The 12,804-nt window shown below is 40.1% G+C and overlaps 1 protein-coding gene across 2 annotated transcripts in view; it reads right to left on the bottom strand.

The window, feature by feature from the left end:
• ATP9B (ATPase phospholipid transporting 9B (putative)) overlaps positions 1–12,804 on the bottom strand; it is a 184,330-nt gene that overhangs the window by 90,210 nt on the left and 81,316 nt on the right. For both annotated transcript variants that reach the window (XM_070747427.1, XM_070747426.1), the window contains exons 10-11: positions 9,594–9,669; positions 7,236–7,312 (exon numbers count right to left, since the gene is read on the bottom strand). In XM_070747427.1, coding sequence (XP_070603528.1) covers positions 7,236–7,312; positions 9,594–9,669 — 153 coding nt within the window. The remainder of the gene's footprint in view (positions 1–7,235; positions 7,313–9,593; positions 9,670–12,804) is intronic.

Genomic DNA, 12,804 nt, shown 5'->3' on the forward strand with positions numbered 1-12,804 from the left:
GCTTTCTGTATTAAAAAAAACTCACTGAACCACACAATGCATATTCTCCTTCTTCATACAGCTCTGCACGTGGGACTGTTCTATAACTGCTTCTTTCTTGTTTGCAGCAGAGAAAAAGGGAAATGATGTAAGATATTATAAGAGAGTAATATTTAATTGTATTAATTTATATTTAATGAAGCTCGATTACCACTTTTCTGGTTTCAGCTATCCAAAATGAGAAAACTACACATCTTAAAGAATAGTTTTAAACTTTCATTTTGGAAATATGACATATCCTGTTTCAGGTATGATTGTTTTCATAGCATTTAATATAATGCTACTTTACTTCTACCTGAAATTACAACTTTATTTATGTCCACATTTTAGCTGAATAAAAAACCCCAACTCTTTTAATTGCTAGCAGATGACTATTAAAGTATACTAATTATGCAAATGCAGACATTGTGTATGCAGTTAGTATCCTAAAAGCAGTATTACAAGTTGTTTATGCATTATCAATTTGTTTGCTTGTTCCATTTAATCCATTCTTAATGGAACCTGTAGCAATGCTTTAAAAATGTTTTAGAATAGCTACTAAATTACAAGTCAATAATATATTTCAAGCCATGCGGTATTATTTTTATTACTTTTCTCAACGCACAGGTAGACTGACAGTTCTAGATTAGACTATTTAAAAATTTAAAATATAAGATTTAGAAGAAGAGTAACTTTTAGTTTAGAATTGTGTTCTTTTCTGAAAAGCTTTATATTTCCACCCAGGTATTAAAAGAAAAAAATTATTCCTATAGATGTATTGATTGTGTTTTGCTCTATTTTAAAATGCAGTTAAGAGATTTATATAATAACAGAGACTTCTACTTCACATAATAGCACATATCACCTGTCTCTTTCTAGATGACACTTTTAAAAGCATCTTTTTATTAGAAACACAAACCAATACACTCAAAGGGCTGCAATAACTACTTTTAGACGATTTGTATTATCATTCCCTTCTTTATATTCTGATTCTAAGTAACTTATTACTCTGAATGGCATGAAAATGGCAACCTGTCACAATTGATTTTTTCAGTCTAGGTTTTTAAAAAAATATATAATTATCTTCTTACTACATAAAGGTCTACTTTATGAAAGGAAATCTCAAGTTTCAGTTCATGATAACTGAGATGTCTTTTTAATAGCTCTTAGGAAGAGCTATTAGTAATTATTTAAATAGTTTTGAATGAAAAATTCACAGAGAGGTTGAAATGTTCTTTATCAATAATTAAATAATCATAATAGTATTCTGACTATAGGAGGGAACCTTACAAGCTCAAATTTGGGAATCAGAAATTACACAAAACTAGAAAGTATTCTAAGTTCTAATACAACTGTCAGAGAGATACTGTATGTTTAAATTATATACTTTAAATACAATGATACAAAGATAAAACTCTAGAGGTGCTAATTCTGTCTTCCTTCCTTCTGCATAGCTACCTCTCTAACCAAGGTGTAAAAGAATTCAAGGACTGCAGCCTGGGATAATGCCCAACACTTAGCTGTTGGAACGGATTGAACTACCGGTACATTGTCTTTGTGGAAACTATAGAGACAATGTTGTTCATTAGAACAGTGTTTCCCAACCTTGGCAACTTGAAGATATTTGGACTTCAACTCCCAGAATTCCCCAGCCAGTATTCGCTGGCTGGGGAATTCTGGGAGTTGAAGTCCAAATATCTTCAAGTTGCCAAGGTTGGGAAACACTGCATTAGAAGATCTAGGATTCTTGTTTAAGCCACAGAAAAAAGATTTTTTTCTGTGGCTCCTGAGACATTTTTTTTTTTTGCTTTTGTATTGTTCCTAGACTTCCACGTAGCAGATTCAAGGGCAAGGACCAAATAACAGCTGCATTATTCCTGAACTGGTTGAACTGACAAATATTACCAATGCTCTCCCAAGAAAATTTGATAGTTTGTAATAATCTCCATAAAGGACTATCCTTCTAGGCATCTAGAGCTCGTTTTAAAAGAATATATGACAAATAGCCAGCTAATCTAGGCAGAAACAATGATCATACCTCTAATGGTATTTATTTGTTTGTTTATTTGTTTGTTTATTTATTTATTTATTTGTATTTTAGGTTTAGAAAGCACCCATCTTCTCATAGAGCGACTCTCGGTGGTATACAAATATACATAAAACATAAAAGCTACATGAAAGTATTATAATAAAAACAGTTAAAACCAAGATTAAAATAAGAATTCAAAAGGCAGAGAAATGCTAATCAGCCTCTTGGCTGTGTGCTCCTCTATGGGCTGTAAGCAAATCAGCAGAGTCAGGTCTTGAAGCATTCCCTAAAGGCCAGAAACACGGGATCCTGCCTCACCTTTGGGGGGCAGGAGGAAGGTGTTCCGAAGGGTGGCGGCAACAGCGGTGGGCTATGAACCAGAATGCTAAATTGCGCTCACTGCCGCGGCTCATAAGTTCTTGCGGGGTTAGCACGATTTTGTTGCTGCGCCTGTGGAGGCAGCAAAATCGCGCATGGAGCCGCAGATGCACCCGTGTTTCCATGAGGTTTTTTTTCTTCTGCGCATGCCAAAACACAGGCGCACCTGCGGTTTTGTGTGCAATTTTGCTGCCTCCACAGGTGCAGCAGCAAAATTGCGCTGGCCCCGCAAGCACTTATGAGCCGCGGTGACAAGCGCAATTTAGCGTTCTGGCTCGTAGCCCACTGCTGGGCGGCACCAGCAGAAAATGCTTTCTTCTTAGACCCATCAGTCAAAATTCTTTAACTGACAGAGTCTGTAGCATACTTTACCTGCCTGTCCGAGTGGGACAGCTTGAGGTAATGAGGTGAAGACATCTCTGCAAGTAACCTGGCCCCATGCCATGTATGGATATAAATATTGTAGCCTTGAAGTGAATCTTGGGCCACCCAAGAATGCGACTGCATTCTGTACCAGCTGGAACTAATGGTGTTTTTCAAATGTAGACCCATGTAGAGTTCATTGCAATTGTTCAGATGGGAGATGATCAGGGCATCACTTACTAATTCCTTCCCAAATCAATCTAAATATTTCATAGAAACATAGAAGTCTGATAGCAGAAAAAGACCTCACGGTCCATCTAGTCTGCCCTTATACTATTTTTTGTATTTTATCTTAGGATGGATATATGTTTATCCCAGGCATGTTTAAATTCAGTTACTGTGGATTTACCAACCACGTCTGCTGGAAGTTTGTTCCAAAGATCTACTACACTTTCAGTAAAATAATATTTTCTCATGTTGCTTTTGATCTTTTCCCCAACTAACTTTAGATTGTGTCCCCTTGTTCTTGTGTTCACTTTCCTATTAAAAACACTTCCCTCCTGAACCTTAAATCAATGAGGTTAGTCTGACATGATTTGCCTTCAGTAAAGCCATGCTGATTTGGGTCTAATAAGTTATTGTTTTTTGGGTGCTGATTTATCCTCTTTTTGAGTAGGGTCTCCATCATTTTACCTATAACTGATGTCAAGCTAACTGGCCTGTAGTTACCAGCTTCTTCTCTACTGCCCTTCTTGCGGATAGGCACAACACTGGCCATTCTCCAATCCTCCGGAACATCTCCTGTTAACAGGGATTGGTTAAACAAATCAGTCAGGGGGGTAGCAATGACAAATCTGAGTTCTTTAAAAACTCTGGGGTGGATGCCATCTGGACCCATTGCCTTATTTATCTTTAATCGTTCAAGTTCTTCTAAGACATGTCTTTTGAGAAAACTGAGAAAATTGAAATGGTCAGCGATCTCCTTATTCCCATCAATGCATGTATTATTCCCGGTACTAAGCTTCGTGATGCTGCAGTTTTTCTTCTTCCTATCACTAATATATCTGAAGAAGATTTTATCCCCCTTCTTTACAGATGTTGCAATTTCTTCCTCTTTTGAGGCTTTAGCAGCATATATTATCTGTTTCGCCTCCTTCTGTCTCATTTTATACACCTCTCTATCAGCTATACTTCCAGACTCTTTATACCTCCTATAGGCAGCATTTTTTTCATTCACTATAGCCCTTACATCATTGCTAAACCATAGCGGTTACTTCTTCCTTTTACCTTTAGTTATTTGCCTTACATACAGTCCAGTGGCTTTTAAGATGGCCTTTTTTAATACAGTCCACTGGGTGCTCGCTCCTGCCATTTTATCCCTCCCCTTTAATTCATTATTTAAATATTCCCCCATTGTATTAAAATCTGTTTTTCTGAAATCCAATACTTTGGTTGCATTATAGGATTGCTCACAATCAGTTTTTACATCAAACCACAAACATAGATGGTCACTGCAACCTAAATTTTCTCCCACCTTAATAGTTTTTTATTTAAAACTATACAAATATGAGAGCTATCTGATACATAGAAATTACTTAGACATTAAGAAAGGAAGAAGATGCCATTCTGAAGATATCACTATTCACTGGGTCTTGCTTGATGGACATAGGAACGAGTATTTATTGTTCTTAATGAAAAACATCCTATTTGGAATTCTATTCTGTTTGTTTTTTGAACAGATATCAAGATTATTTTCCAGTGTAAGTTACTGAAAATTTTAAATTATATTTTAATAATCTATTGTCTTAACCATGCTTTTCACTACCAAGTGGCTGTATGGAGAATATTTGTAGCAGAGAATTGAAAATGAGGGGCTTAAGTGACTGCTTTGCGTAATGACAATATCGATTCCAACTTTGGTTACTAATTAAGTCCCAGAATGTTGGCTTTTTTAATTTGGAAAAGGTAGTGTCATAAAGATTAGGTTGGACATAACATTTCAAAGCTCACCTCTGGATTGCCCTTCAGTTTATGAAATGTTATCTTTCTCTTTATTGAGACCAGGCAGTTCTGCCCCTCCTACCTGGCTGTGAATTTTCTCAACTCAGTAACATCAGAACAAGAGTAATGCTTCACTCCAAATCTCTAGAAGATGGCATCTGTTTTATCTGAATGTTATAAGAGGCAAACTACGGATCTTTGCAAACCACCAGTGGCATAACTGTCATAGTGATGAAATACAGAAGACTAATTCTCAACCATCCTGACTTCTTTCAATAGCATACTTTTGCTTTTGGCAATAACTGCTACTGAAATGTTCAACTTTAATAACAGCCTGAAACCTTTATTTCAATATCAATCCCATCTGAGAGAGATATTGTGACAGTTCTGTGCCAAAAGACAGGTTAGGGATAGATCTATCTATATGGTCGCTAGGAGTAAAAAACAATTTGAAGGAACATAATCGTGTGTGTATGTATGTACCGGTGCACATCTGCAAGTTTGTATGTTTGTATATGTATATGTCAGAGGTAGTATTCAGCAGGTTCTGTAGTTCGGACAATTGGTAAGTATCACCTCTGATTGGCCCCATCCCCATCTATTCTCTGCCTCCCGAGTCCCCACTGATCTGGAGAAAACAGGGACTTTGCAGTAACCTTCCCCTGGAGTGGGGTGATAATGGAGATGTTACAGAATCCTTCCCCTGCCACACCCACCAAGCCACACCACACCCGCCAAGCCATTGCAACAGAACAGGTAGTAAAAAAATTTGAATCCCACCATTAGTATTCCTGTGTCTCAAAAGTGTCTCAAAAGGCAACTGGACTGTTTTTTTCCTTAAAGAAGAAGAAGAAAACGTTCTGCTTCTCCTCCAAGAAGTTTCATCAGTTCTGATGGTGGAAGGTTGGAAGGATATGGAACACTCATATATGCACATAACTTTTCAAATATCAAATCGGTGGCTTTTGTAAGGCATGAAAAAGTGGGTTACCATTTCAAGATTTAAAAAAAATATGTTCTATGATCTAAGTCAGTGATGTCGAAACTTTTTTTCCTTGGGTGCACATGCACGAGTGCCCACACCCATAATTCAACGCCTGGGGAGGGCGAAAACAGCTTCCCCTGCCCCCCCAGAGGCCCTTTGGAGGCCAGAAATGGCTTCCCAACTTCTGATGGGTACAGTAGGTTTGTGTTTCGCCTTCCCCAGGCTCCAAAGTCTTACTTGGAACTGGGGGAGGGTTAAAAAACGCCCTCCCCCATTCCCCGGAGGCTCTCTGGAAGCCAAAAATACCTTCCCAGAGCCTCTATGCGAGCCAAAAACCAACTGGCTGGCATACACATGGACATTGGACCTGAGCTAGGGCAACGGCTTGGGTGCCAGCAGATATGGCTCCGCGTGCCACTTGTGGCACCCGTGCCATAGGTTCGTCATCAATGATCTAAGTGATAGAAATCCTATTAAATAAATAGCAGTTCTATTTAAGATATGTTTTCACTGTCTCAATCTCTATAGTAAGAATTTTCAAATAAAACAGCAACAGAGAAGTAGAGTCCTAATCATCTGACTGGCATCCTATATCTTTCACACTATTTTTATGGTTTAAATCCTTAGCACCTTTTAATGATTATACTATTGTTTGCAATCCCAATCTCTCTTTTTTCCCCCTGCCATATTATTTCTGGCTACAGAGGGAGGTAATAGGCACAAAGCTTATTTTCAATAATTCTAGTGGACTTACAGCAGAACTGGACAATCTCCAGATCATAACCTAGTTTGAATAATACATCATCAACTATTCTCTAAATCATTTGGTACAGTTATAAAAGCATTTAGATTTTCAAAAGCCAGTTTTATTCACAGTTAAAAATAACGAAGAACAACAAGGATGTTTTTAAAAATTAAATTCTTGTTTTGGAAACTATGTACTTCACAGCTTATAAAGGTGATCCTTACCTATAAAATAAAAATATGCATGGAGAACTATTCTTGATGAAAAGTAAAACACACCAACATAGTGATCTGCTGTAATCCCCCTGCCATTAGGATCATGAATTGGAAGAGGATCCTATTATACTTCTTCCAGCAGTGGCAGAATATCAATGTTAGAAAATGTATAAGTAACATATAAGTAAGATGGAGCATGCACGTGAATGTACAAAGCTTCCATTGGCATCTCTGAAATGTATTTTCTTGTTGCTGTGTGAACCCAAAAAGGAATGTAAAGAAAAAATTAACTTCTTTAGAGGTCTATTGCAGGTGGAATATGACTGCCCATAGATAATCCAAATAATTTTTTTCTCCTTCAAATTCAGATTAATGCACTGTCCCAAAGTAGAAAAGGAACTTAATATTTAATTTAGAGTTTAAATATGTTTTTAATAGGAAAGGTTAACTAAAATAGTAGATATTTTTGTTTTCTTTCTGTTAATTCTGAAACTAGCTTACCTTATTCTTTGGATTTGATGTGTTCATTACACTTCGAGTCTCTTTTCCAGTGTATATAACAACACCAATTACAGTTCCTGGAACAAATACAAGGAAGGGTTATATGAGAATGTTATCATGTGTTTGAACATTTCAAAAGGGGGGGGGGATAACACAAGCCTGTATCACTAACTGATCTAAAAGTTTCTTTTCAAGTTTTATAGCATAAGAACTGGCTGGTCTGTGCATTTCATTTATTGGATATCTAAAATAGAAGTACAGTGATCCCCCGAGTTTCGCGATCTCGATCTTTGCGAAACGCTATATCGCGATTTTTCCACCCGATGACGTCACTACCTTCCTTTCTCATCTTTCTTTCTCTCTCTCTTTCTCTATCTTGCTTCTTCCTCTCTCACACTCTCTTCCTCCCTCTCTCATCTCTTTCTTTCCTTCTCCCTCTTTCTCTATCTCTCCCCCTCTTGCTCTCGAGCAGCAAGCGAGCAGCCAGGCGGGCGGGCGAACGGGCAAGCGGAGCGGCCAGGCGGGCGAACGGGCAAGCGGAGCGGCCGGGCGGGCGAGTGAACGGGCAAGCGGAGCGGCCGGCCGGGCGGGCAAGCGATCTTGGGGTTTCCCCTTTGCCTGGGCGGCGGGAAGACCCAGGGAAGGTTCCTTCGGCCGCCCAACAGCTGATCTGCTCCGCAGCGCGGCAGCAGCGAGGAGCCGAAGATGGGGTTTCCCCGTTGCCTGGGCGGCAGGAAGACCCAGGGAAGGTTCCTTCGGCCGCCCAACAGCTGATCTGCTCCGCAGCGCGGCAGCAGCGAGGAGCCGAAGATGGGGTTTCCCCGTTGCCTGGGCAACGGGGAAACCCAATCTTCGGCTCCTCGTTGCTGCCGCGCTGCGGAGCAGATCAGCTGTTGGGCGGCCGAAGGAACCTTCCCTGGGTCTTCCCCGCCGCCCACACGCAAACTCCACCATCTGCGCATGTGCGGCCATGAAAAAAAAGGGCGCGCATGCGCAGATGGTGTTTTACTTCCGCACCGCTATATCGCGACAAATCGAGTTTCGCGAGGGGTCTTGGAACGGAACCCTCGCGAAACTCGGGGGATCGCTGTATCTTCCATTGCCAGCATTCTTCCTCAGACTTCCTCAAACACCAAACTAATAAAAACTACTTTTTATTATTGGGTTGCACTAACAGAATCTTGTAAATTTGTATTGCTTTCCCCCCCTCTGCCTTAATCTCAGTGCTTCTCAAATAATGGGGCGGGGCCCCCTGGGGGGGAGCATGGAGCGATGCCGGGGGCGCATGACCCCAAGGAATGTGGGGGATTTTTTGCTTCCGGGAGTAGGATGCACGTCCTACCTGACACTTGTACCAGTACCTCCGTTGCGTTCCTTGGCATTGTGTCCAGGGCAGTTCATTCCAAAAGAAAAGTTCAATCAAATTTCTTGAACCCAGGAGACATTTTCTTTTAGAACAGGCTGCCCTGGGCATAGTGCCAAGGAACGCAACGGAGATACTGGTACAAGTGTCAGGTAGGATGCATGCCTCATGGTGGGACGCAATTTGGGGTGGTAGATTGGGTGGGGCATGCCACAATATTTACAGTTGTGGCAGAGAGTTGGGGAGAGGCGCAAAATGTTTACTTCTTCCTAGGAGGGGTGAAACAGAAAATAATGGAGAAGCACTGCTTTATCCTAAAGAGAACTAGGAAGCATTCAATCTGAGACATTGTCTCAAACTCCCTTCCTGCTTTCAGGTGACATTTCGCTTATGTGACTGATGCTTTGGCTATAGTTCTTCCTCTTCCTCTTCAAGGTTTTTCTTGCAGCCGATTAAAGCAGTCCCATGAGTACATTTTAGTAATAATTATTCTACATAATGCAACTGCATAATTTGACATGATCCTGATGTTTTGTTGAATGGAATTTACAACTCTCCTTTTGAAGCACAAAGGGGAGAAAACATACAAGTATAAGAATTTCATTTCATTCTTATTCAGACTTAAAAAGCTTGCAGACTGTTCATGTCAAAATTATCTGCCATCATTTCTAATCTATCATTATGTAAAGCTAAGGAAACAATGTAGGGAAACTCTTCAAAAGGAGAGTTGTACATTTTTGATGAATCAAAAGAAAACTTTTCGTGACTCTATATAGGTATTTACTTTATCATGCTGGATAAAAAACATGGAAAATACTAATAATACTTATAAAGATAATAAAAGTAGCATTTGGGAATATGGACAAGTATTAAGCAAGAAAGAACCTGAGGATTAAAAAAAAGTTTTAAAAGATTAATAGAAAAAATGAACAAAAATGTGAAAACGGAAGTATTTCTTTTTGTCACATGTTCTCAAACTATGCTTTTTATTTTACCTGACGCAACAACAGTGCTTGCCCATAGAGTATTTTCTATGCTTAGGCTCTCATGAACAGTTGGATCACTATCTTCCTGTAAAATAAAAAAAGAGGATTGGTTTCTAAAATTGTATTTCATAAGTATAGAATTATTTACAAATATGTATAAAAATATTAAACATGAGAATAATGACTTGGAACAGAAAAAATAATACCTGTATGTTATCCGGACTTAAAATGAAGGAGAAACAATAAATAATTTCAGAAAATGTATTGTATGGTACTGAATTATTATTATTTTATTTATTAATTAGATTTCTATGCCGCTCTTCTCAATTATATTGGTATAGCTGCCAATCCAACATTTGTGACTCTGAGTGCTTCACCTAATTAAAAACCACCAAATAAATCCAAAAATTAGTAAAACACAATAACTCCAATGCATTGATTCAGGGTCTGGCGCTTGGTGTGGAACAGATTTTCAAATGAAATGATTTCAAATGATCTAAATGCCAAAGCCCACTGCAACAATATCGCCAAAAAGGCTTCTAGAGTTGTTAACCTGATCCGACGCAGCTTCTGCTCTGGCAATCTCACACTACTCACCAGAGCCTTCAGAACTTTTGCCAGACCCATCCTTGAATACAGTTCATCTGTCTGGAACCCATACCACATCTCGGACATCAACACCCTTGAAAATGTCCAAAGATACTTCACCAGAAGAGCCCTTCACTCCTCCACTCGAAACAGAATACCCTACAAAAGCAGACTATCAATCCTAGGTCTAGAAAGCTTAGAACTACGTCGCCTAAAACACGATCTAAGTATTGCTTACAAGATCATATGCTGCAACGTTCTACCTGTCAATGACTACTTCAACTTCAATCGCAACAACACAAGAGCACGCAACAGATTCAAACTTAATATTAACCACTCCAAACTTGACTGTAAAAAAATATGACTTCAGCAACCGAGTTGTCGAAGCATGGAACTCATTACCAGACTCAGTAGTGTCAACCCCTAACCCTCAACATTTTTCCCTTAGACTATCCACAATTGACCTTTCCAGGTTCCTTAGAGGTCAGTAAGTGCACCAGTGTGCCTTCCGTCCCCTGTCCAATTGTCTCTCCTTATCTCATTTATCTTTTCTTCCTTTCAAATATGTTCACCTATACTTTTATATCTTTTCTTCTTTCTTTTCTTTATTTATATTATTACATATCTATTCTCTTCAATGTGTAATATGTATTGGACAAAATAAATAAATAAATAAATAAAAATAAATAAATAAATAAATAAATTCTAACAAGACTTTGTGGCTGTTTGGGGTTAATATTGATTAAGGGCCACTATTTTTTTTTTTACTACTTTTGTTGTCTATTAGATTATTTTAGTCTGGGCTGTCTGTTTGCTGCTTTATAATTTTCACTAGTTTTGTATACTTCCCTGACTTCACCAGATTAGAGCAATCAATAAATATATGCACACAAACAAATTAAATATTGATAAGATTCTAATAATTTTTTAATTGTGTTTTGTAATATATGTGTGTATGTGTGTGTGTGTGTATGTATGTGTATACTGCATTCAGTTTTAGACACGACAATACAAAAAGGATGTTGAGACTCTAGAAAGAGTGCAGAGAAGAGCAACATGAATGTCACATATGGTTGTTGTCTGAGTGGGTATGATTGGGTTTTTTTTTAATAAAACCGGGGATTATAGATAAGTATACAGTAATACCTCGTCTTACGAACCTAATTGGTTCCAGAAGTAGGTTCGTAAGGCGAAAAGTTCGTAAGACGAAACATTGTTTCTCATAGGAAACAATGTAAAAGTGATTAATCCGTGCAAAAAGAAAAAAAAATCGCAAAATGGCGTTCCGCTTGGCGCTGCCACCCGGCTGTCACCTTTTAAAACAGCTGGGAGGCTTTTCGGCGTTCTCCCAAACCCGAACCCGAACTTTTCGGGTTTAGGTGGCCGCCGAGAAGCGCCGCCGCCCGGCTGTCACCTTCTGAAACAGCCAGGGGGCTTCTTGGCATTCTCCCGGAGAGGTTCCGGAGGCCGCCGAGAAGCGCCCTGCTGTTTCAGAAGGTTACAGCTGGGCGCCGCCGCTCAACAGAGCACCGTTTTTGCGATCAGCGGCAGAGTTTTCGGCCGATCTGGAGGCTAGAAAGGAGGTGGGGAATCCCAATAGGGAATTCCATGGGCGGAGCTTTGACGTCACGAAGACATCAAGATGTTTCAGAAGGTGACAGCTGGGTGGCGGTGCTTCTCGGCGGCCTCCGGAACCTGAACCTGAACTTCCGGGTTCGGCGTGGAGAACTTCCGGGTTCGAACTGGAGAACGCCGAGAAGCCCCCCGGCTGTCTCCGAAGGTGACAGCAGGGCGGCGGCGCTTCTTGGCGGCCTCCTAAACCTGAACCCAAAAAGTTTGGGTTCGGGAGAACGCCGAGAAGCCCCCCGGCTGTTTTAAAAGGTGACAGCTGAGCGGTGGTGCCCAGCGGAGCGCCATTTTGCGATCTGCGGTGGGTTCGTAAGCTGAAAAAAGTTCGTAAGAAGAGGCAAAAAGTTTCCGAACCCCAGGTTCGTATCACGAGGAGTTCGTATCACAAGGGGTTCGTATCACGAGGTATCACTGTACTTAGTTTTAAATTAATTGGATTTAGGCTACTATATTGTATTGTTCTCTGTAAGCTGTCCCAAGTCCTCGGAGAGGGGCAATATATAAATCCAATAAATAAACAAATAAACAAACAAACAAACATGATTAGGGAACTGGAGGCTAAAGCATATGAAGAACGGTTGCAGGAAATGGGTATGTATAGTTTAATGAAAAGAAGGACTAGGGGAGACATGATAGCAGTGTTCCAATATCTCAGGGTTGCCACAAAGAAGAGGGAGTCAGGCTATTCTCCAAAGCACATGAGGAGAGGACAAAAAGCAACGGATGGAAACTAATCAAGGAGAGAAGCAACTTAGAACTAAGGAGAAATTTCCTGAAGAACAATTACCGTATTTTTCGCTCCATAAGACGCAGTTTTTTTCCTCCCAAAGTAGGATGAAAAATCAGCCGCGTCTTATGGAGCGAAGATGCAGACAGGGAGGGGGGGCGCTGGAGCAGAGGGGGGGCGGCGATATACTCATCTGGAGACCGCTGCCTCTGTCGCCGCCTCTCCTCTTCCCAACCCCAAAGAGAGCCGCGCCTTTCGGCCTCCGGAAGTGCTGGG

The sequence above is a fragment of the Erythrolamprus reginae genome, chromosome 3, assembly GCF_031021105.1.
Source record: "Erythrolamprus reginae isolate rEryReg1 chromosome 3, rEryReg1.hap1, whole genome shotgun sequence".
NCBI lineage: Eukaryota > Metazoa > Chordata > Lepidosauria > Squamata > Dipsadidae > Erythrolamprus > Erythrolamprus reginae.